The 26,916-nt window shown below is 39.8% G+C and overlaps 1 protein-coding gene and 1 long non-coding RNA gene across 2 annotated transcripts in view; one reads left to right on the forward strand and one right to left on the reverse strand.

Moving 5' to 3' along the window:
* gpm6ba (glycoprotein M6Ba) overlaps window positions 1-26,916 on the forward strand; it is a 71,550-nt gene that overhangs the window by 39,300 nt on the left and 5,334 nt on the right. The window contains exons 2-3 of the mRNA XM_056458941.1: window positions 15,846-16,032; window positions 18,973-19,129. Of these exons, the coding sequence (XP_056314916.1) occupies window positions 15,846-16,032; window positions 18,973-19,129 (344 nt within the window). The remainder of the gene's footprint in view (window positions 1-15,845; window positions 16,033-18,972; window positions 19,130-26,916) is intronic.
* Window positions 9,107-15,665, reverse strand: LOC130229940 (uncharacterized). Its single transcript, XR_008837890.1, has 2 exons — window positions 15,497-15,665; window positions 9,107-13,006 (listed from the first exon to the last, which is right to left on the reverse strand). It is a non-coding gene; the product is annotated as an uncharacterized LOC130229940 (long non-coding RNA).

Below are 26,916 nucleotides of genomic sequence, written 5' to 3' on the forward strand. Positions count from 1 at the left end.
GTGCTTGATTTTGTGCCCATTTAAGATGGTACCACAAAGCAATGTTCAGTAGCAGAGTAAAGCATTCTGATCAATAACCAAAACAAATAAGAAATCAAATCACTTACTTTTCTTCAATGCTTTTAACATCCCACATCTGAATTTGGGAATTTTAAATTATTTACAAATGTGTCGTAATTAGTCTTCCCAGCAAAGCTAAGGTTAAGGACTTTAGTTTAAAAATTACAGTACATTGAGAAAGTGTTCCAGTCTGTAAGGGCAAGGACACTGCAGAGACCAGAACACAAATATGCATATAGGCTGGACCTATCAGGGAAGCATTACATATGACCTAAAGACAGGTCAGCTGTCAGGACAAGACACAGGGGAAAACTGTTTTCTGTGAAGTATATGGGATTACCAAGTATGGTAAGTACCAAGTACAAGGTTGTAAACTACAGGGGAGCTAGGGTGGGCTTGTCTCCCCTTATTAAGATTTGGGCTCCCCTGAAAACATGATTTGTGAAATTTTGGCAGGTCTCTAAATATATTGACAATGTATTATTATGTGTAAAATTGCTAAAAAGCGATTTCAAGGGGTGGTCCAGAGTGTATGTTTAAGGCTCGGTTGTGTTTATAAGATGGAAAGCAATGTGTGCTCATGCTTCATTTGTAAAATATCACATTATCTTTTTACATATCTTACTTTGATTATGTACTGCAACTCAGCTAACATGAAATGACTGTCATATTTCCTAGTTCCTTCAAAAGGCCCGCCCTCAAGAGATTCACGGATCGGCTACATGTCAGCAGGAAAAGTATCATGCCTCTACTTTACTAGCACGTGTTGTGCCTCTGCTGTGTAAATACTGTCAGCCAGTGTAACTGTTTGCAGTTTGAGCCTGAATAAGACAGAAAATGAAGAGAACACAGCTAAACATCTTGCCTGCTCTCTTAAATAAAATCTTACAAGTGTCTTTCATGGATATTCAGGATAGGCATGTGTAAGTAATATGAAAACTTCACATATCTTTTGTGTGTTTGTTATTTGAGATGTAAAATGCACTGAACGCAGCAGCATAGAGAGACAATGCAGCACTGTTGAAGATGGTGGCTGTTTACATGGGTCATTTGTCATGTCATTTTCATCTGCTTATGCGGGGCCATGTCACGGGGGCAGCAGTCGTAGGAGAGAAATCCAGACTTCCCTCTCCCCAGACACTTCCTCCAGCTCCTCCGGGAGGGATCCTCTAGTTCCTCTAGCATGTCCTGGGTATTCCCTAAGGCCTCCTCCCAGTGGGACATGCCTGGGACACCTCCCTAAGTAGGCATCCTGGAGGCATTCGAAACAGATGCCTGAGCCACCTCAGCTGACTTCTCTCGATGTGGAGGGGCAGCGGCTCTACTCTGAACTCCTCCTAGGTGACAGAGCTCCTCAGCCTGTCTATAAGGGTGTGCCCTGCCACCCTGCGAAGGAAACTCATTTCAGCCGCTTGTATTCGAGATCTTGTCCTTTCGGTCATAACACAAATCTCATGACCATAGGTGAGAACGTAGATTGACCGCTAAATCGAGAGCTTTGCCTTTAAGCTCAGCTCCTTCTTTACCACAACGGACTGGTATATCGACCGCATTACTGCTGCCGCTGCATCAGCCCACCTGTTAATCTCATGTTCCATCCTTCCCTCACTCGTGAACAAACCCCCAAGATACTTGAACTCCTCCACCTGGGGTAAAGACTTTTCTCCAACCTGGAGATGGCAAACCACCTTTTTCCGGTGGAGCACCATGGCCTCGACTTGGAGGTGCTGATTCTCATCCCAGCCGTGTCACACTCGGCAGCAAACCACCCCAGTGCATGCTGAAGGTCCATGTTCAATAAAGCCATCAGAACAACATCAAAAAACAAAGGGCAGCCCTGCTGGAGCCCAACATGCACTGGAGTCTAAGGTTTTAGGTGACAGGTCAAGCTAAGTGCGGTTCAAAAACCCCTTATGAATTTAATTACATCGAGGAGCGTGACGTCGCCTGGCACGGTGCAGCCGGGGCCCCACACTTGAGCCAGGCCTGGGGTTGGGGCTTGTATGTGAGCGCTTGGTGGCCGGGTTTTTTCCCCACGGAACCCAGCCGGGTTTAGCCTTAAGGAACTACGTGGGACCATCCTCCTGCGGGCCCACCACCTACAGGGTGCCCTTTGCTGTTTACAGGGGTTTGATGGATATATATGAATTTGTAGCTAAATTGTTAATGTGCCAAACAGCATTTCTTGTTGTTTACATCCTTGTTTACATCTTTGCTACAACATACCATCAATGCCAGAAACTATGCATTGAATTTTAACAAGTATTTTACAACAAGTGAAATAAACTCACAACAACTCACTATCCACAGCTTCTTCTATTATGGTTGGAACAGCTCCTTCTTTGAGGAGTTTTTAGATGAATACACCACTGAACTGGGAGCGATTATGGAAGCTCTATAAGCCAATAAGTAATACTTCTTCTGTTTTGTCTGAATCTAAAAGAAGGTAATTGTTGGTCATCCAGTCTTTTACATCTTTAATACACTCAGTAAGCTTAGACATCTCATCAGGTTTTGTAACAAATATATAATTGAGTATCATCTGCAAAACAGTGAAAGCTGATCTTGTGTCTTCAAAATTATGTCTCCCAGGGATAGCCTATATGTTATAAACAGCAAAGGTCCTGAACCTGATCCTTGAGGGACCCCATATTTTGCTGGCCTCCATTTATATTTACAAATTGTTTATGGTCAGTTAAGTATGACTTAAACCATTATAGAGCCTGTTCCTGGACACCTGTAAAATTTTGGCCATCTATGAGGATATGATGATTGAAAGGGTCGAATGCAGCACTGAGATCAAGTAAAACTAGTAACGAGATGCAGCCTCGGTCAGCAGCTAAGAGTATATCATTGGTTATTTTGACTAACTTGGTTTGCATACTGTGATGAGGCCTAAAACCTGACTGAAACACTTAAAAAACATTGTTCATCTGTAGAAAGGAGCATAATTGGGCAGAAACAATATTTTCTAGTATTTTAGACATAAATGGAAGATTTGAAATTGTCCAGTTATCCAGTTCAGCCAACCCTGGTGCGTCAGGAGGCTCTTGTGGTGGTGGCAACCCCTCTCAGTGGTTGCCATCGATGGCTCTAACAGATGTAGCTCTGGTGGCGATGGTGACCACTCTTGGAGCTCAGGTGGCGTTGACAGCTCTTACAGCTGTAGCTCTGGCGATGACCACTCCTGGAGCTCAGGGGGCAGCATCGACTGCTCTTGCAACTGTAGCTCTGGAGGCAAACACTCTTGGAACTCAGGCAGCAGCATCAATCCTGCAGCTTAGCTCTGGCAGCAGCCACTTTTGGCTGCTGCCAGAGGCTCAAGAGGCAGCATTGATGGCTCTTACAGCTGTATCTCTGGCAACTCTGGTAGTGATGGAGGCTCCGACAGCTCTGGTAGTGACGAAGGCTCTGGCATCTCTGACAGTGATGCAAACTATGGCAGCTCTGGTGGTGGTGACCAATCCTGCAGCTCGTGTGATGGGAATTTGTGAAACTCAGGAACAAGAAGAGAATTTAAACAGGAAGCCATCTTGTGTATTGGTGGACTGGTGGTGGCCATTTTGTAAACTGGCTGCGGTCTGGATTGGTGAGCAGGAAACTGGAGTATAGGTGATGCTAATGTTAGTGTGGCCTCTCCTTAGCACTCCTGGAAGCCAAATCCTGGAGCCACCACTGCTCATGGAAAATTTGTAATAGTTGGCAATGATGCCTAAAAAACAGAACATGACAACAATTGTAATTAATGTATTGAGTGAAATACATTTATTGTACAAACTTGAAATAATTAGGGGAGAGTTTAAAAAAATTGTTGCATATTTCATTCATTCATTCATTCATTTTTCTTCAGCTTAGTCCCTTATTTATCAGGGGTCGCCACAGCAGAATGAACCGCCAACTATGCTAGCATATGTTTTATTCAATTCAATTTTTTTCAATTCACTTTTATTTGTATAGCACTTTTACAATGTAGATTGTGTCAAAGCAGCTTCACATAAAAGGTCATAGTAAATTGGAACAGTGTAGTTCAGTTTTTAGTGTTTAAGTTCAGTTCAGTTTAGCTCAGTTCAGTGTGGTTTAAAAATCACTACTGAGAGTCCAAACACTGAAGAGCAAATCCAACGATGCGCAGCTCTACAGATCCCGAACCATGCAAGCCAGTGGCGACAGCGGAGAGGAAAAAAAACTTCACTAATTGGCGAAAGTGAAGAAAAAACTTTGAAAGAAACCAGACTCAGTTGGGCAGGACCATTTTAATTTCTCCGCTGGCCAAACGTCCAAACGTTTTACATTCTGTATGTGTCTGAAATGTATGATATCTATACTAAGTGAAAGCTAGTGGCATTTGCAATACTTTGGTATAAATGAAAAACTAGTATGAACAGTATTCATCATGCAATATTTGGTGTAAGATACTTACGAACTCTCAAAGAAATTTCACCATGTGAAATTATCAAGCAGTCTTTTAATGATTTACCCTAAGTAGGATGGTACAGGGCATGGGCCCGCCCTCCATTGCGATTACTCATTGGAAAACAGTGTCATGGTTGATAAAGTGTAAGCTTTAAATTTGATTTAGTCTGACTTGAATCTCTGTAAATTACACATTGCAGTGTGTGTTATTAACGTTTACACCTACCCCAACCCTAAACCCAACCAGTAAGCATGCCAGATACAACCATAGACATTACAATAGATGTCTATAGTTACAACGCCCACTATGTAATGGACGTCGTCTTCTTATTCTTCTTGTATTTTTACCACAGTTGGCATCCGGTGTTTGGTCCATTACTGCCACCTCCAGCACCGGAGTGTGAATCAGAGAATATGCAATGGACATCTTGTGCACATGCATGGTTTAAATGCCTCCTTTAAAATGGTCTATTATTCACAGGACAGCAGCTGCTGTAGTAGGTGACAGTGTGGCAGTGAGGAACAGATGGTTACGTATATTCAGAGAAGTTATTTTCACTGTAAAATTAATTAGCATCACCAATGTGAATCTGTGACAGGAGTGTCAGAGGGTCCATTAATACCAAGAAAGACCTTGTTATATTGTGCTGTTCTTTTATTATGACTTTCCAAGGACCTCTATTCAGTCAAAATCTTGATTGACTGTTTATACAAGCAACTTTGAACTCTTCAAAGCAATAACAGCAAATTAAATAATACCAAAATATAGGAGTTTTCTGTTTTCTTGCATCAGTTCTTTATTTTTTTAATTTTAAACTTTTAGGAAATATGTAACAGGCACCGCTGTTCTCTTAAACTACTTAAATATCTAAATGAAGGAGTAAATCCATTCAGCCCCTGTACTTAAATGTTAGATTGTTCCAATTCCAATACCATTTTTAAGTGATAAATAGTTATGCCTGCTAGTTTTATGATTAATTTGTCATTTCATCTTTTCTGCTCAGATTGCAAATACAGGAAGTTGTGCTTTGTTGCTACAAGCAACTACCACATTGTTATCATTAGTTACACTTTGGCTATTTTCCCTTATCATGTTTGATCATGTGACAGGTTTTGTAAAATCACAGACAAATGCCAGAAATCTCAGGCAAATTAATGTGAGTTCATGTATGTGAGACTCAAACTTATTGAGTCCTCCAGGCTTGTTTGAAACCTACAGGCAAATGCCATCTTGATGCAGGTCCTGACATGCACCAATCCAAAAATTCATGTCACTGTGATACATGGCACAAAAGCTGTGATTTGCCGAATTGGTAACGGTGACAAGTGTGTGCAAGGTCAAGAGTCATGGGAGCAGAGCAAGGGTAGTTTAACAAGTCTGTGGATGAGCTTCAAATGGATACTTTTTATTTGTGTTTACTTTACAGTATGATTAAAGTTGTTGCACATTAGCCTGTTCCCCTCTTTTCGTCCTTGAATGAGTATGGGTTTAAACTATTGTACAGTGGCATTTCTGACGTAAACTTAAAACACCGGTGAAGAAACTCAACTAGCGTTACAGAACTGTTATTGTCAGAGCAACAGACAAAATGCAGATCTATTAATGCTCACAATTGTGTCAGCTACATACAAAGTATATACCTTAAGGCAAATTTATACTTCTGTGTCAAGCTAGTTGGCTGTCTCATAAGTATGCTCCGGCGCAGCCTTCATGCGGTCGCATAACCCTCGCTGAGGCAGATGCTGATGCACACCTCTCAAAAAAATTTAACTACACATTGCAACAATGCATAGCACAACCTCTGTGATTGGTCGGCTTGGTAGTGGTGATGAGTGTGGGCAGTGTTGAGAGGCATGAGCCTGATGGAAACTTTTGTTTTGTGTTTACCATATGATTTAAAGTTGTTGCACATCCGCCAGTTCCCGCCTCTGAATGAACAAGTTTTATCTACTTGTACATTAAGGTAGCATTCAGAAACAAAACACCCACGATGAAACTGGACACAGAGGAGTATAACCAGCTAGTGTTTCGAAGGTGTTATAGAAGAGCAACACAAACAGCATGCAGAAATATAAATGTATGACTACGAACAAGACAGGTGCTGTGGGTCACGCCGATCACTCGATGCAGAAGCAAAAACAGCCTTTAGGGTACAGAGCTGGAGCCTGCTACCAACAGTCAGGAAGGTGGAGTTGCAGGGAACAGCAACATACCGAGTGGGTAGATTCCAGCACAGGGCTTACATTTAAAGGGTCACGAAACACCAAAACACATTTTTTGAGATGTTGACAGTCATATATCTGTCCCACACTGCTAAAAACACTATTAGGACACATATATTTCACAAAAAAAGTCAAAATTGGTTGTTTTTGCGTTATTTCGAGCAAATTCGTTTTTCCGGTTTGAAACAAATTTTTTAAGCTGCATCACGCCGATTAGATACTTGTGTGTAATTCAACCAGCGTGTAGACTGGATGTCTGTACCTGCAAGTGCATCATGATGTCTCTAAGTGTGCAGCATTAATTCATGAGAAAGGCTTGGTTCAAACCAATCAGCATGCTCTATTGTGTATAAGGTGCACCTTCATTAATATACATGATGGCTTCGAAGACTGTTTTTACCTATACAGTGTTCAGACAGCAGAGAAATGCCATGTTGAGTTGCCAAAACAAGTGGAAAATTAAGAATTGTTTGGAGATACGGGTCGTCAGTGTTGCTTTTGTAATTTGCTGCAATGAATGTTTTGTTTTCAATCCCCGTAATAAGAGCTCAGCTGGACTCACGTGTGGATTGCAGTGCACGCGACATGCATCAAAAATACGTGTCTAAGGAACATTTTTTACCCGAGAGCTTTTCTCATCTGGAAATGGTGAAATCCGGATTTGCCGCTCGTCTCCTTTTAAAAAAGACGTGGCTCCAGCTGGTGTTGATTGTCCTGTCTCTACAGATTTGGTAAGCGATTATTGGTCTTTGTTTATTCAGGAGGCAAAGTTAGTTCGTATCGTCAGCAGTACTCTTTCAGTGTTTAAAGACAGACCTTAGTCAAAATGATTTCTAAGTTACTAAAGTTTACAGTACGTTAATATCACTACAATATTATGGACTGAAAGATCTGCTGTAAATGCTGCTCTCCGAGTGTAAACATGTAAACACCGCAATCAAACTATTACCGTTGTGTAGGATTTTTGCTGCATTTTGTGACAGTAATAACACACACGGCTTTTTGATGCTACCTACCGAGTGCATCTAAGTTACCAAGAAGTGCAGAGGGTTTTTTTCTGTCATTTGCTGTGCGGTATCAAACATTGCATTAAAAATACACGCTTCCAGCTGTTCCTCGAATCAAATATCTCGTTTGTCACGAGGGCCATGAATGAAATGTTCCTGAATGAAAGTGCCAAACTGCAGTTAACGTCCACCATTTAATAATTTGGCAAATAATTTGATTACTGATGTCCATGTAAACACAGTCACTGTCTTTCTGCCCTGCGTCTGTGTTTGTTTTGCTTCTGTGAAAATCAGCGTTCCCAAACCGAAACTCCCATTTTTATGCAAATTTGTATGCACCTTCCCTCTTTCCCTCATCCAACACTCCCCACTACACAGAGCTGGACACACCCACTTTTCTGACTTTTTCCAAACTAAATGTGTGAAAACACCCTGCTGAAACAGGGGAGTTTTGTGGCCCTTTAAAGGCCACCGCTGTTCAAGACCTGGTCAACTGAAACCATCCATGCCAAAAATGAAAACTACAGACTATAGAATTTGGTTCCAATCTTTAATGAAAAAAGTGAGATACAGAAACTGCATTTGTTGCTTTATTTATGAGCACTGTTGAGTAGATTCCTAAATACTGCTGATTAGTCTTTGTGTTCATGCACTCAGCAAAACTGTACATGAGTGGCTGCTTAAAGCGTCTTTTGCATCAGACATGGAAAGTGTCGCACAATGAATGCGGCATCATAGCGCATTCAATTCAATGGCTGTTTATATCTTCACTAACCAAAGTGCACATGCAGTGCAGATAAAAAGATAAAAAGTTGGTTTCTCAAACATGCTGCCGCTTGGTCCTCAAACTGCTGAGAGACCCTCACTTGCAGTGCCTGCCTGGCATCAGCACTGGCCACCCCGTCCTCACCAGTCTACCCTTCAGGTTGCAGTCAATGGTGGCAAATATACCTGTTCTCCGGGCAAGCTCCTCCTGCGCTTGCATCACCAGCCTCATTTTGTACCCATGGCACTTGCTCTTGGCCATGCTGCCATCATGACAAAAACATAGTATTAGATAGAATAAGTGCTGGATGACATATTGAAAAAAATTATTTATTACAAATTATTGCATTACTAAATATGCGGTATCCATATCGCAGAGAACTACGATAACCTGAATATATTTTATGTGCCATGCATTTGTGATTTACTGCTGTCAGGTGAGCACATCTGATGTGGGATTATAAAATAAAATTATTTAAAGATTCCTCCGGGTGCTCCAGTTTACCCCACAACTCTAACGACATGTGGTATAGGTGAATTAGCTAAGCTAAATTGCCCGTAGTGTATGTGTGTGTGAATGAGTGTGTATGGATGTTTCCCAGTGATGGGTTGCAGCTAGAAGGGCATCTGCTGCGTAATTCAATTCAATTCACCTTTATTTGTATAGCGCTTTTACAATGTAAATTGTGTCAAAGCAGCTTCACATAGAAGATCATAGTAAATTGAAACAGTGTGAGTTCAGAGTTTAAGCTCAGTTCAGTGTGGTTTAATATTCACTACTGAGGGTCAGAACACTGAAGAGCAAATCCATCGATGCACAGCTCTTCAGGTCCCAAACCATGCAAACCAGTGGTCACACCGGCGAGGGGAAACTTCTCCAGTTGGCAAAAGTGAAGAATTAAAAAACCTCAAGAGAAACTAGACTCAGTTGGGCATTTCTCATATGGCCATAACGTCTTGTGCAGAGCTGCAGTCTAGGCGCTGGAGAAGCTGGACGTCAGCGAGACTCGTCGGTACCCGGAGCATCACAGGAACACCACAGCAGCTTCTCAGGATACGGCCTGGTCCAGGATTATGGAAACCTTGGGATCATCTCGTCGCTGGTGTTGGATCGAATCAGTGGCGCTGCATAGTCTCTGAGGGCCTCGGGATGAGTGTCTTCAGGTGGAAATAGACAATAAAGAGAATAATTAGCTTAGCTGCTGTTCATAGTGTATATAAACGAGATGCAAAAACCTGTGTGGGGCACATTCATATATCATACCGCTAAGTGATGCACTGAGTGTATGCTTTACTAAAGAGATAGGTCTTTAATTTAGTTTTGAACTGCGAGGGTGTGTCTGAGCCTCGGACATTATCAGGAAGGCTATTCCAGAGTTTAGGAGCCATAAATCAGAAGGCTCGACCCCCTTTACTCGACTTTGCTGTTCGAGGTACTAAGAAAAGCCCTGAGTTTTGAGATCTAAAAGAGCAGGTTGGATTGTAGTGAGTCAGAAGGTTGGTTAAATAAACAGGAGCTAGATTATTTAAAGCTTTATAGATAAGAAGCAATATTTTAAAATAAGTACGAAACTTAACAGGCAGCCAGTGTAAGGAGGATAAAATTGGGGTGAAATGATCATATTTTCTAGACCTGGTAAAAACTCTGGCAGCTGCATTTTGTACTAGCTGAAGTTTGTTAATAGATGATGCTGGGCAGCGAGCGAACAGAGCATTACAGTAATCCAGCCTAGAAGTCATAAATGCATGAACTAGCTTTTCTGCATCTGATATGGATAGCATACTTCGTAACTTAGCAATATTTCTCAGATGAAAGATGGCAGTTTTTGTGACATGGGAGGTATGACTTTCAAAAATTAAATTGCTGTCTAATATGACACCCAGATCTTTTATAGTAGAGCTAACACTAACTTTGTATCTCTCTAATTGCAGTTGTGAGATCTGCTGTGTACAGGATTTAGGCCCAATAAGTAATAATTCTGTTTTGTCTGAGTTTAAGAGAAGAAAATTGTTGGTCATTTTACTTTACTGGCCTGACTTGTGAAAGCTGTCCATTAATATTCACAAACTGGTAACGCTCAGCTTAGTATGACCTAAACCATTGTAGGGCCTGTCCCTGGACACCTGTAGAGTTTAAGCGATTTATGAGGATATTGTGGTCGATGGTGTCAAATGCGGCACTAAGATCGAGTAAAACTAATAGCGAGATGCACCTTTGGTCAGCAGCTAAGAGTAAATCGTTGGTTATTTTCACTAATGCAGTTTCTGTACTCTGATGAGGCCTGAAACCTGACTGGAACACTTCAAAAACATTGTTCGCTGCAGAAAGCAGCATATCTGGGCAGAAACAACATTTTCTAGCATTTTAGACATAAATGGAAGATTTGAAAAAGGCCTATAATTAGCTGTTCAGTTGCTGGGGTTCAGTTGTGATTTCTTAATAATAGGCTTAATAACAGCTAGCTTGTAAGGATTTGGAACATGAACAGGTTCTCCTATAACAGGTAGCAATTCTTTTAGTAATTTTGTTGGAATTGGGTCTAACATAGGTGGCTGGTTTAAGAACTTTTTTATAACTTTATTTAGCTCTTCCTGTTCTATGATTTTGAAGCACTGTAGGTTATTTTGATTCAATGGAATGTTTACTGGATCTGAAGTATAAGGCAGTGCAGAAAGTTTAACATCTTCTATTTTCTGTCTAAAGCCTTCTATTTTATCACTGAAAAAATTCATGAAGTCATCACTACTAATTTGCGGTGGGACATTTTGTTTCAAAGATGACCGATTATTTGTTAATTTAGCACTAGTGTTAAATGAAAATCTAGGATTGTTATGATTATTTTCTATCAGTTTGCAGAGGTGCTCAACCTTGGCAGATTTTAGAGCCCTCCTATAGCTGGACATACTGTCTTTGTACGCAATTTTAAAGACCTCTAAATTAGTTTTTTCCATTTACGTTCCAGGGCACGGGTTGCTGTTTTGAGAGCGCGAGTATGACTGTTATACCATGGTGTAGTTTTATTCTCTCTAGCCTTTTTTAATTTGATGGGTGCCACAGTATTTAGTGTGCTAGTAAAGATGGCATCCATACTGCTGGTTACTACATCAAGGTCATTTGCATTTGCGGGTGCATTTCGAAATAGAGAAAGATCAGGTAAGTTATTTGGGAATTCATCTTTGGTGGGCAGAACAATAGTTCTACTAGGGCGAAATATCGGTGTGGATCTGCTAATTTCAGGTAAACAGCTTATATAGGCAGAGGTAGTGGTCTTTAAAATCATCACTTTGTGGTATAATGTCTACATCAATGACCTCAATTTCATAAGACAGATTTAGATCTAGTGTATGCTTTAAGCGATGGGTTGGACCAACAACGTTTGCTTTATCCCAAGTGAATATAGTAAATCCATAAACGCAAGCCCTAATGTATTGTTAGCGTCATCGATGTGAATGTTAAAATCTCCTACAATTAGCATTTTATCAGTTTTAACTAGTAAGTCAGAGATAAAATCAGAAAACTCTTTTAGAAAATTGACACAGGGTCCTGGGGGTCTATATATGGTGATTAAAGCGAGAGATAACAGGTTTTTGCATAATATCCGGAAGCATAACATTTAAGAGCTAATACTTCAAAGGAGTTAAACATACGTCCGTTTCTCTGATTAACATTAAGAATATCACTAAAGATTGATGCAACTCCACCACCACGACCAGTTTGACGAGCATTATACTTCTATAAGAATCCCGGAGGAGCTGCTTCATTTAAACTAATATAGTCATTTTGTTTCAGCAGGTTTCAGTGAGACAGAGAGCATTACAATTTTTATCTGTTATTATTTCATTTATGATAAGTGCTTTAGTTGCTAGTGACCTGATGTTTAGGAGACCAAGATTTATGAAATTTGTATTTTCACTTTTTAGCGTTTTTTTATTGATTGGTTCTTAATAGATTTTTTCTAGAGCACACAGTATGTTTATTTCTTGATCTAATAATACAAGGAACAGACACAGTTTCTATGGGGTTAGCCAGACAAGCATTGCTGTGATTCAAGTGGGATGAACAAGAGTCTATATGGCTAAAATGTGAATTTTGTGAATTTTCACACCAGAACCCGGTGTCATTCATCCCCACGTGGAGAACGACAGCTCCGATGCTCTCGCCAGTGCTCAGGATAGTGGGTACCTGGGGATAAATATTCTTAACGTGGGCACCAGGGAAGCAGTGAGTGTGTACGTTGTTACCTTTAGTGGAAGCAGTGCGGACGTGGCGAAAGATGGAGTCACTGATGATAGCCACATTGCGACCCATCGACACCTGGGCGAACTGTGTCCTCAGTGCGCTGGGCCTGGACAGAGAAACACGCGGGGTTGAGGTAGACGGAGTGTTGACATTGTATCGCACACTTACCGCAGATGAGCAAGCCGCAGTGCGGGGCACACCAAGCATGGCCCGTTGTTCCCGGAGCTGCGCTTCATCTCCAGAGCGCAAATCTGGCACTCGGCTGCTTCCAGCTCCAACGCCTCCATCGATGCTTCTCCTGCACTCAAGGACAGACACACAAGCGACAATGTACAGGGTGAAGAGCAAAGACAGTAAGTGAGATAATGAATGAATGAAAAAAGTCGGTAGATTTAGGTGACTAGAGGTGCTAGCAGGCTAAAGCTACAAACAACAAGCGGATACTCGAGAGACAGAATATTTTAAAGTAGATTTGTTTGTATAAATGTATTAAGAGTTTGTTTACCCTAAGTGGGAGAGACAAATACTTAGTAAATGTGGAGGTATTTAATGATAAAAATGTAAATTGCAAATCTACGCAACAAAGCTCCAAACACACGCAGCCTGATTTACTGCTGTCAGATGAGCACATCTGATGTGGGATTATAAAATAAAATAATTCAAAGTATCCTCTGGGTGCTCCAGTTTCCCCCACAACTCCAACGACATGTGGTATAGGTGAATTGGGTAAGCTAAATTGCCCGTAGTGTATGTGTGTGAATGAGTGTGTATAGATGTTTCCCAGTGATGGGTTGCAGCTGGAAGGGCATCTGCTGCGTAAAACATATGCTGGATAAGTTGGCAGTTTATTCTGCTGTGGTGACCCCAGATTAATAAAAAGACTAAGCCGAAAAGAAAATGAATAAATAAATGAATTGTTTAAAGAAAAATATTTTTTATTGAAAGGTTTATGAGGCTCTTGTTGTATAATTTGCATAAGATAGCCAGGAAAAAGGTTTAGTTGACACTGTGGCAAGGGATACAAATTTTTGAATAAAGGGGCAAAGCAGTGACATCTATGAGATTTGGAAGGCATTTATTTTTGCAATTATGCAACAACCAACCCCGAAACTTTATTTAGTTGCTTGCACTGGGTGTATGATAGGGCCCTATGTATACAACCAAGAAACCAACCTTTTTTCCATTTGGAAAATTACAGTTATTTATATTTCTTATTCCTAATCTGTGAATCAAACAAATCCAAAGATTTTCTTGAGTTTTGCATAATGATAACTCCGCACCAAACTGAGACTTTTGATTTTTTTTTCAGCTTATAAAACAATAATGCACATTAATGCAATATTTAAACAACAACATTGTTATATGCTATAGTAGCCTATGCTTTACAAAAAGTGAACATATACGCCTTGCCATTGTCTAATATCACACGCAGCACGTGCACATGAACTGCGAGTCAGAGAGGAAATAAAAGCGCACAAGCTCTAAAGTAAAACCAGATGCTCAAGACATAATCTTTAAAATAATGACTTCTATTAGAGTTGACAGGAGGTTTATGATATAAGAATTACAGCGGAGCATTAATTAAAAGCAAAAACATTCATTAAAAGCAAAAACAGCCTATGCTGGTTCTTAAAAAGGATTTAGTCAGTGTTTTCATTTTGTTTGTTTAGTTTGTAATTTAAACGAAAAATATCTAGGGCAGGACTATTTATTTTATTCTTTTAATTTAGTTTGTTCTTTATTTCTATGTTGGAAACACTGAAGGTGTGTGAATGTTCTGTTGTTTAATATGACCACATGTAAAAATAAATCTGTATTTTAATGTCAGACACAAAATAGACACGTAAATTTTTTTAAATGAAATAATAATTTTATGTTAATTTGACCAGTTAATAGTTAACATTCAGTCAACGAGCAGTGGTAGTCAGTTGGCAAAATTAACCAAAATGAGCATCTCTAGTTTGAGCCATTGGGTGCACATGATCCTTTAGAATGATTCGGTAGACCTGGGCAGTGATGCACCCATCTAGCACAAGTATTGGGCCTAAGGAATGGCATGAAATTGCAGCTCAAACCATCACTCATCCACCCCCATTTTTCACTATGGGCATGCAACAGTGGTACGCTTTTTTGGGGCTTCTCCACACCGTAACTGTCCCGGATGTGGGAAAGACAGTGAAGGTTGACTCATCAGAGAACAAAACATTTTTCACATTGGCCACAGCTTTTCGCTGCTGGCACCATTGAAACCGACGTTTGACCAAACAAGACCACGAGTGACCAAAGGTTTGGATGTAGCAGCTCGGCTATGCATAGTGACCTTGTGGAGCTCCCAACACACAGTTCTGGTGGAAACAGGTTTAGCACCCGACATCTCCATGAGACGGCTTCCTCTTGCATCCACACTACTGTTGGATGTGGTACTTCCTTCTTGTGTGAGAGTTTGAGGAAAGGGAAGGATGTGAGGACTCAATTGCAAATTGAAGATTGATTTATTAATAAAAAATTTAAAAAAGCAACAAGAACTAACATTAACAAACAAATAAAATTGGTATGATGGTATACCAACATATCCCTGTCACGGATTGGCCAGACTCTTCCACCAGCATCACGCAACGATCACCGTCACCTGAGTATTAACCACGCACAGCTGCACCCAATCACTTCCATTCACTATATAAGCACACACCTCACTTCAGTCAGTGTCCGGTCTCGTTCCCACGAAGCGGACTCATAGCGAGTACCTCCTGGTAGTCACTATCACATTTATCTAATCGCTTGAACTTACTTGATCTCTGTCTCGTTCCAGTCTGTCCAGTGTTCCCGGTGTCCTGTCTGTATTGAGTGTGTCTTTAGTCTGTCTTCCCCGCAAGCCCTCTGGTGTGTGCATTCGGTCTCCCTCAGTGTCTGTCATCCATCCTGCTCCGAAGAAGGAACATCAGCTCATCCATACTACAATCACATCCCCTTTGTTATCTTAATAGCATGGTTACCAAACAAACAAACAAAAGAATATCTGCCTTAATATTTGTGTTACCTCAAATATAATATCGAAGTGACAAGTGGTAGCAAATTGCATTTGCTGGTCTGAATTCCAACAACACTCCAACAAACCCTCTTTTTTTCTTCTCTTACAGGGTGCTTCGAGTGTTGCATCAAATGTCTGGGTGGTGTCCCATATGCCTCTTTGGTAGCCACCATCTTGTGCTTTTCAGGAGTGGCTCTGTTCTGCGGCTGTGGGCATGTGGCACTTACAGGGACTGTGACTATGGTGGAAAACCACTTTTCTCGCATCTCTTCTGATCATGCTGCTCTCACTGATGTGTAAGTCAGTTTGTAGAAATGCGTATGAATTTATATTACTACTGTGAGGTGTTTGATGTGGGATAATTGTTAGATTAGGGCATAGAGAGAGAGAGAGATGAAAAAAGGAAGAAAATGGTGACACTTCTTAATAATGCTTCATTTATTTATATTAGTTCTCTTTCATAGGTAACTCAGCACTGTGTCAAGAGCTGATGCAATTGGGAACTCTTCTAGAGTAATGGTTGTGCAATGATAGATTGAAGTCATGTTTATTTCAATATTATTTCACAATATCTTAATATTGTATTATAAATATATTTTCTTATTAGTTTTATTATTGTTGATATTTCCCAAATATGGTAATAAACTATAACATGTAAGCCTACTGTTGATTAAAATGCTACATTTTGTACACACTTGGGGGGGGGGGGGGGTGGATTTTAGATTGGATCTAGCCTTTAAATTGGTCTCTTCATAAATTCTGAAGTTGAATAACTGATTACAAATATGCTTGCTCTCTGTCACTAACTACAGATAATTTTCACTGGTAAAATCTGACATTTGTCATTATCAGACTCTCTCTTGTATTATTTCATTCAACATTCATACAATTAAGCCACTCATTGCATAATGATGTATTCAAGGGAATATCTTCACCCACAAATATGTAATTATACGATGTAGTGCACAAAGAGGGAATGTAAAATATACATTATAAATACAGTAAACAGATTTCTTGGATAAAACACTCTCAATATTAGTTTACATCAGCAATATGCATTGATGCATTTTTTATATCTCTCTTTACCCATAGTAATGATAGATAGCACAACATGTCATAATTTAAAAGCCACAGGTAAAACTACCCAACCCTCTCCATTGACGTTATTATTACAAAGGATCCCCTTTTTGTAAAGGGCTTATCCCCATTTCTGACAACGGACAAAAAACAAACAATGGGTCTCATATGTTATTCTTATTTATTTGGAGTTGGTTTTGGAGTGTTCTAAATGAGCACCTGCGTGTTGTACAAGGTTATTAATTTGCATAATATGCCCCCAAACCAGCTGCAGATAAGGGTTTTACGCAAAGTGGTACTTGTCCAGAGATTAAATTATTAGAGGAAAAATTATGAATTAAGAAGAGACAATTGTGGTACTGAAACAAAAGAAAAAGAACTTTACTGGTAATGAAGGATTTGATGTTGGATGTGGAACATGCTTTCATTTACTTGGAAAAAAATACTATTTTCAAATGGACAGAGTGCTGCCAACAGAGTGCTCTGCTAAATGTATATACGGGACACATAAACTGTGTGTAAAACACTTGATGACAGCATCTTTTGGGCATTGTTTTATATTTTTATTACAAGTTCAGAAATTATAAGGAGGCAGCCTACCACAGTAAAAAGCCAATAGAGTGGGTTGGATTGTTTCCTCCAAACTATATACATGATGTTGCCATGTTTCACCTTCAGTTCAGCTCTTTGTAGTCCTTTTTAGCAAAAATGTGTTACAAATGCGCTTCTTCCATACAAACATCTACTTGAGCCATTTCATACTCAATGGAGAGTAATTTTCTAGTTTGTCATCTTTTTTTGTGGACCCAGACGGCAAAGGCCTATTATCCCAACAAGAGTTCATTCTTTTTATCCGGCCCTCCATGTGAACCTCTGCAGTCAGTGCTTTAAACATATATGACTCTTGCACCATATTGTACCACTCAATGGGTCATGCTTTAAGCCAGGTGTTCCCCATATCATTAGCTCATGACACTCATCATGATGGCTGCTCATCAAGCTGGGTTTTGTAAGACACTAAATATGTTAGCATAAACCAACAGTGGAAAATATTTCTAATAATATGTATTTAAAATGTCATTAAAAGCTCAAATGTTATGTTTATTTTATTTAATGAACCTTGGCTAAAATAATCTATGAGGACGAGTTTTGTTTTTTCAATCTCTAAAGACATAGTTCACCCAAAAAAGACAAGAAAATATTCATTATTTACTCACTCTCAAGTGGTTCCAAACTTTTTTTTTAAGTTCAAAACAATTTAAGTCATTTTGAAAAATGTTGTAAACTGCTAACCATTCACACTACCATGATGGAGAGAATGCATGAGAAACAGGCAGATAATAAAACAAAATTAATGACTTCAAGCTAGCTTTCAGACAGGCCCAACACAACTTCAACAATCACAGCATTTTAAACACTTACCAGCAACTCACTGAAACAAAAGGGAAACTAAATTATAAAGATAATGATAACTAAATAAAAAATAAAGGTGATGCAGATAAAAACATTTGGTTGAGGGGAAAGTGTACAAAGAAAAACTAGCTGAGGATAAATAATACAGGCATGAAGAACAAAATTAACTAAAAGAAATCAACAAATGACTTGTTAAGACTAAACACAGGGAAACAGGATCAAAACAACAGAGATGTGATAACCCTTAAGTGACCTTAATTAATATTCACTATATATATTTTTTTATATTTGAGCACCAAATCACTTTAATATTTCTGAACACAATGACATGTGACTGAGTATGTGGTGAGTAATGACCTCTAAATTGCCAGCAAATGCATGTCAGTATGTTCTCTTCCATTATGTCATCCTGAGCTTTATTGGAAGCAAACTGACTTGTTTTCTTTGATTTCCTGTGTACAAATTCAGTGTTAATGATCCTGTGCTGTTTACACAGTACCTCCAATAAATCCGATAGCTGTACATCTACACCCCTTAAAATGTAAACAATCACAGCTACAATTGTTTACTGAGCAAAAACTCAATGTAATCTTAAATCCACCATGTACGTATGCTTTGGTATTGTATTGATCTTGAATTTCATATAAACTGGTCTCTGCATGAAAAACAATTATAAATCATACAATTGGATGAGCTCTGTTTCTCCATAATTTACATATTCACTAAATCTGTTCTTTGTTACATAGGGTTCAGATTTTGCAGTACATCATCTATGGAATTGCCTCTTTATTCTTCCTGTATGGCATCATCTTACTGGCTGAGGGCTTTTACACCACCAGTGCTGTCAAAGAGATGCACAGCGAATTCAAGACAACTGTTTGTGGACGCTGCATCAGTGCTATGGTGAGGCCAGGAAGTATACATTTATATATAAATATAATTTACTTCTTCACTGTGTCAGACCAAATTTATCTTGATGTCAAATAACTGACAGAAAGGTAAAGAACGTAATCACAAATTATGAAAATTCACACTGTCTATAATATTTAAACTATCAATACTCTGTTGGCCCATCATGTAATCTTACAGGCATGCTGTCAAGCAGGTTCATGCAAACCTGAGCTTCAATATTTTCTAAGACTCGCTGTCGTTTTTTAATTCTTAAATTTAACCTATTACATAATCAGAATAGTAAACTTGAATAATATTCATTCATTCATTTTCTTTTCGGCTTAGTCCCCTTATTAATCTGGGGTCGCCAGAGCGGAATGAACCGCCAACTTATCCAGCATATGTTTAACGCAGCGGATGCCCTTCCAGCTGCAACGCATCACTGAGCAAACATCCATACACACTCATTCACACACATACACTTCGGACAATTTACCTTACTCAATTCACCTATACCACGTCTTTGGACTGTGGGGGAAACCGAAGCACCCGGAGAAAACCCCACGCGAACACGGGGAGAACATGCTAACTCCACACAGAAACGGCAACTGACCCAGCCAAGGCTCGAACCAGCGACCTTCTTGCTGTGAGGCGATCAAGCTACTCCAACTTGAATATTAATAAAACTATAAATAAAACAGTATCATTTACACAGTAGGGGTCTTGCACCACTAAAACTAGAAATTATTTGAACTGGAATGCCTTTTGGGAACAAAATTAGCTCCTATTCAGAGTTTGAACTACCTGTAAAGTAGAGATACTACACATACAAATACAGAAAACTAATGTTAGCAGCATTAACCTGTTGCCTTTATCTGTGTTGTGTTCTTTTCTCAAACTTGATGATATGTAGTACATATCATCATGCAAGATATATAATAATGAGTGTTAATTATTATTGTTGATCGAAAGAATACACTTTTATTTGGGCAAATACCATGACAGGTATACCAAGGCACATGACAGACAATTCTCACATGAGAACACTTGAAAGAGAATATACAACGAACAGGAGTCCCCTGTATTTGTATATCCTCTTTCAAGTGTTCTAGTGTGAGAATTGTCTGTCATGTGCCTTGGTTTAAGTTGGACAGAATTCTCTGCTGTAAGTGTGATGTGACTGTGTTTAGACTCTAGGTGCATCCCAAATCGCATACTAATGCACTATTCTACACCATTTTGTAGTATAAATAGTTTAAGTAGTGCATTCACACTGAAAACTCAAAAAATAATAAGTGCACTTTAATTACCCGGATGATGCACTTGCACTTGTTCAGCCAGTAAAATGAAGTGTGGAATGATGAACACTTCACCCACTCAACGACCGCAGCTTTGCTCACGTAGCGGAAGGGGCAGAGCTTTCGAACGCTCATGTTGGATTATTTATTTTGGATTGTGAAAGCAAAATTCTTCTACAAGAGTGATTATAGCACCTCCCGATAAATGCGGGTTCTCTGTTAATTTGGCCACCGTCAAACGTCATCTGGAAAATTAGTAAAATAACCATTTGTGTTCCATTTGGGACAACACTACATACATATACTATGCTGTTGAGTGTGTAAGTGTATAAGTAAATAGTGCACCAGTACATAGTGTAAAGTGTGCCATTTGGGACGCAGCTTCTGAGAATCTTGTAGACCTTACTAAAACTGACACTTATGTTTCTCAATGCTACAACTAAACTCTTACATTGTATTTACATTTTGATGTTAATGATGTGTGAAATTTGAAATGCTGCCGAATTTAATCTGTTGGGCAGCACTCAACAAAAAAACTGTCACAGAAATAAAGAGGATGCTCCAGCTCCTCTTCCCATAGGCTGTTTTAACACAACTTTCCCACCGCTCACCCCAACGCCCAGTGACATCACTTGTAGAGTAAGTGCATCAAGGAAAAGCAGGAGCTCAAGCTCCCCCTGACTGGTGCTCAGCTCTGCCCATGTGGCTCTGCAGTCAGTACCACTTGCAGAAATGTGTGAAACTCGCCACTGCAAAACATATAAGAGAAAAGCTGATGCCTGATCTAGAATTTAATGTTGTGACACAAAGGAATATTTTTCATCCATTTTTTCATTGTCAAATTGCACAAAAAAATCTGCAAAACTGCGAGACCAAAAGGTGAACTACGTTATGGCGAGGGACCACTGTACATAAATGGAGAGTTAATTTCCTATTAAAACAATGTAATTGTAAATAAGATTATAATAAGACCTTATTAACAAAAATAACTGTAAGCAAAAGAAAGCAGATATATAACATACTGTGTGGGATAATGAAAGGATGATCATGCACACATAGTTAACTTTTGCTCCATTGAAAATCTGCTCAAAGAATGATAAAACCCCTGTTTTTTTTTTTTTTTTTTAAATCTCGAGCTCTTGAAAGCTGTGGCTGTACAAGCATTGCTTTTTGTCCAGTCTATTTCAAAGAGAACCGATCACACCAGTTATATTTCAAGGCATGGTTGCTTCACGCGAGGAAACAGGAGCCCGCAGGGTTTTTTAACACAGGTAAACATGCATGATCATCCTTTCATTCGGTATTCACCTGCTTTCCTTTATTTGCGTGAACACAGTTATTTTTGTCAGTCGTGCTGCTTCTGATTCTAAGCATAGACTGTAAAATATATGGACGTAGTCTCCGTGACGTCACCCATAGGTTTCTGAACACTGCAAAAGAAGCTACAAGTAGGCGCGGCCAACCGTCGCCATTTTGTTCATGCGTCATCGCACCTACGGATACCAAACAAGGGCAAAGAGGCGGAGAGTGAGCGGAGCTACAGACACCTGCTGGCACTGTGCTTAGACCTGGCAGACAGACTTTACTTTGGGAGAAACGCTTGATACTTTATTACCTGCGACTTGTTTGTGTTCTGACCACATGTGCTTGGCTGTACACTATATCAATAAAGTGTTTAGACTTTCAAAAACACTGTAGTAATACATTGAGCCACTAAGCAGTGTTCTTATGACGTTTTTCTACAGGAGGAAAACGCAAATTACTTCCAAACACTTCAGATGTGTGTGTGTGTGTGTGTTAGTAAATGCAAGACTATTGATAAAATCCAGCATAACACTGTATGACAACGCTTTAGATGACTGTTCTAGAGCCTACAGCTAATCAATCTGTCACATTCTGGAGTGCTTTACGGGTCTAAAGAAAGATATTAATGATAAATGATCTTAAATAAAACAAATACATTTATAGAGATGGTATACAAGTGTATAACTTTACTCACATGGGAAACGGAGGCCACATGAACGGTTTGTGAGTGCAATTAAATGCACACAGCATCCCATATCATCTGATAATTGTAAGAAATAAGTCCAAAAGGCAGCTGACTGTTTAAAGCCACATAAAACAAAACAAAAATATGATGAATATGCCGAGATCAGTGGCTAATCTGCCGGATTCAGCTGAGGTGAAGTGACGGCGACCAGCGAGACCTAGCTGTCACTCAAGTGGCCACGCCCTTAATTACCCTAACTTAATATAACCTAATATAAAGGAAATGGATGAGTTATAAAAAAATTCACCCCCCTCACAGTTGTCATGGAGGGTAATAATAGCTATATGAACCAACATCGTTCTTTGTACCAGGCTGTAAACACCTTTTTTTCTGCTGTAAAGTTGGCCATTCTAACAGTGGGCTCAATTGCAATTTGCTCTATTATGGAGCCAGGACTAGCGGAATTTTGATGAATTGCAGTTTCAGTTACTTCCGTATTGGCCTCCTGAGGGAGAGCGGGAGGTTGCCGCTTGATTCTAAGATTGCATCTGCACACATATTGACTAACGGTCATAAACTAAGGCCCAATCTCAATTCTATTTTTGTACCCATACCCCTTCCTCTTGGCCTTTACAACCGAGGGTTAAGGGGAAGGGCTTCAAAATTTACCCCTAAGAATTGGGACAGCACTACAGCACCTGCACACGTCATCATATGTCATTACAATCTCTTGCTTCATGTGAGATCAGACGATCGCGACTGCTGTAGTTATTACAGTTGTGCTATTTTTTTGGTATTTATCTTCAGGAAATCACTAAAGGCATATTTTATGTTATCATAACCATCTAATGTGGCAATAAGATCATAATGTACAGTGTAGTTACACAGTGGCCATATTCATCTATGTAAACACACAAACACAACATTAACATTATAGCAGACACTCTAAAAAGCTCATTCTCAGCCACTAGACATTACTGACAGGCAGGCCGGATTGGCTAATCAGGAGGACTGTGAGAATTCCCGGGTGGGCCGGTTCGTTTTTTGGCCGCGAGGGCCGGTGTCCCTAGCTGCTTGCACTGTCAGCAGTCGCACTTTTTTCAATTGTTTATTTATTTGACAATAGCCTCACTCTTTTTATTCATTATTTTGCCATAGCTCCGCTGTTTTAATTTATTTTCTCGCAGTCCCTGAGCAAAATGACGTACGTAACGATCATTCGACCCTAAACATCGGCACCTTAGTGAATATAAGAATTTTAATAATTAATATGAATGAACATTACACCTGCTCAATGAAAGTCAGATGATACACTACATTAATAAATCTGACATAACTTGATGAGAAATCTAAAAAGGGGAGAAAAAGATTAAGCCATCAATAAGAGTCTTGCAGATGGCAGTGCAATACTTATTTTTTATTCCTCACACACCATCATAACAGCGCTATTGTGGTCCAGTGGTCAGCACATTGCATTACAACGCCGCTGATCCGAGTTCGAACTTCACCTGAGTAGGTTTTTTTTTTCAATTTTAGTGTTAAAACATATAATACAGTTTGGGTTACTTATGTAGGTGTACATATTTTATTTATTTTTTTGTATCACCACCGTTACAAAGGACTGGATATCTATAAAGAATTTTGCACAGAATATGTATTCAGATATTGCAGGAAAGGACATAGTGAAGTTTTAAAGAATAGTGTTGGAGATTTAGCCACCCTTTAATGTTCTTATATTTATGAAAAACATTTGACATTCTAAAGCAGCTGTTTCCTTGAAAAAGATGCCGTTGTGTCATTAGAAACTGAATTATAAATTATGTTATTTTAATATAGTCAGTCGTGAACTGAGGTGGGCTGGTCTAAAGCTTGAAACTCCAGGGCTGAAAAGGAGTCCCACTTCGGCCCTGCTGACAGGGTATTCCAGTGTCATTGAGTGACAGAATGTTGTGGGGCTGCTGTACAGGAGTTACTAATAGGGATTATAGATCGCAAAATTTAGCTGGGTTTTTTTAGTATTTTTTTTTAAATCATGATGGCAAAACATGAATGCGGTTATGAGTACATTAAAACATATGTTTGTTTGTCGTAAAAATTCGTAATAATGACAAAAAATACTAATTTGTGGATCTCCTTACTTCTGGGTTCAGCAATACTGCCATTGTGGCTGGAGTATTCTGGGAAATTTTCGTACCCTTTGGTTTTGAGTGTGGTCCTGAAAAATCTTCGTTCAAAGGGGTATTCACCCCTTCCCCTTAGCCCTACGCCTTCAAGCCAGAATTGGGACACCCCTACCCCTTGGCGTGCATGCACAAAACGAGGGGTAAGGGGAAGGGCTAAGGGGTAGAATTGGGATTGGGCCTAAAACTCTAATTGTGAGTGATGAGTTAGCACTGACCCAATCAGGCCACTGACAATTCTGTCTACTGTCCCAAAGATCTCTCATGCCATCCTTATTGTTGAAACCTGCTTTTAAGAAAAGTACAATTTAAAAATGATTTTCAACCAGTCAAAGTGTCTTGTGGGAGTGGTTATCCAACCAACCACAGCTGAAATCTAGCCGCATTTGGCGGGTGTAATTTTAAGCCCTTGCTGTAATAGATGTTAATATGTTGGCTTCTTCTTATTTGTTTTTTGCCCCATTAAACTCTGACCATGCCCTCTATTTTTGCATAACTCTATAGTATTCCAAAGTGTGTACAATTCAGATTTGGTTTCAAACACACAAGTTAGCCTATACCATTAGTGACAGTAAAACTTTAATCACCTTTCACACAACTAATGATTACAAGGGCAGATTGTCAAATTAATAAAGTAACTTACACAATACAAATACTTAACTTAAACAAATACGGTGTTCTACACTACACTACACTTAAGACACATGATTTGTATACTAACACATCCTGGTGTTTGCATAGCATAACTGACTTCATACATATGGCTTTTCTACTGTAGTTCATTAACTAACTTTGTTTAGCATTTCAGTTTCAATTTAAAGTGCTATGCTATGGGCATGGGTCTCATGGAACATAACTTGAAAAATGGTATGTTTCTCATCTCATTTTATCCTCTTTTTCCAGGGCCAGGTCGCAGGGCAAGGAATTTTACATAACCATAGTTGATCCAAAGTGCTTTACACTAAAATAAAATATTTAATAAAAAAAATAAAACTTGTATTGAAAATGAAAAAAAAAGGAAATTGTAATACTAAAATGCATAATAAGAAATAAAATGCATGCGTCACTCAAAGGCAAAGGAGTAAAAATAAGTCTTTAAGTTAGATGTAAAAGCATCCAAGGACGGAGAAATCCTGATGTTCAAAGGGAGACTGTTCCAGAGCCTTGGGGCCGCAATACAGAAAGCTCGATCACCTTTTGATTTACGGCGAGACCGAGGGACAGACAAATCATCATGATCGTGGGACCTTAACGTTCTACAAGCTCTATATAATATAGACCGGGGCAGATTTGTGCAATGCTTTATATATGAAAAGAGGGATTTTAAAATCAACTCTGAATTTCACATGAAGCCAGTGCAATGAGGCAAGGATAGCAGTCTTAAGAGAGAACTCCAGACTTCCCCTCTCCTCGGACACTTCCTCCAGGCGTTCCCAGGCCAGCCGAGAGACATAGTCCCTCCAGCGTGTCCTGGGTCATCCTCAAGTGCGCCCTGCCACCCTGCGAAGGAAAATCATTTCAGCCGCTTGTATCCGAGATCTTATTCTTTCATTCATGACCCAAAGCTCATGACCATAGAAGAGAGTAGGAACGTAGATTGACCAGTAAATCAAGAGCTTTGACCTTCGGCTCAGCTCCTTCTTTACCACAATGGAATGGTACGTTGATCACATTACTGCTGCCACTGCACCAGTCCGCCTGTCAATCTCGTGTTCCATCCTTCCCTCACTCATAGGAACAAATGGAGGGACTTTCCTCCAACCTGGAGATGGCAAAACACTTTTTTTAAGGTTGAGCACCATGGCCTCTGACTTGGAGCTGCTGATTCTCATCCCAGCCGTGTCAGCAAACCGCCCCAGTGCATGCTGAAGGTCTATGTTTAATGAAGCCAACAGAACAACATTGTTTGCGAATAACCGGACCCCCTCCAGTCCAAGGCTGCACTTTGAAATTTTGTCTGTAAAAATTATGAACAGAATTGGTTACAAAAAGCAGCCCTGCCTGAGTCCAACATGCACTGGAAACAAGTCTGGATCCTAGGTTCAACCATCGGCCGCATCCTCTTCTCCAGTACCCTGGCATAGATTTTCCCAAGGAGGCTAAGGGGTGTGATCCTCTATAGTTGGAGCACACCCTCCGGTCCGCCTTCTTAAAAATGAGAACCACCACCCCAGTTGCCTAATCCAGAGGTACTGTCCCCAACCTCTATGCGATATTGTAGACACGTGTCAGCCAAGACAGCCCCACAATATCTAGAGACCTAAGATACACAGGGTTTATCTAATCCACCCTGATGCTTTGCCACTGCAGAGCTTGCAAACTACCTCAGTG

This window comes from Danio aesculapii, chromosome 1, assembly GCF_903798145.1.
Source record: "Danio aesculapii chromosome 1, fDanAes4.1, whole genome shotgun sequence".
NCBI classification, from domain to species: domain Eukaryota; kingdom Metazoa; phylum Chordata; class Actinopteri; order Cypriniformes; family Danionidae; genus Danio; species Danio aesculapii.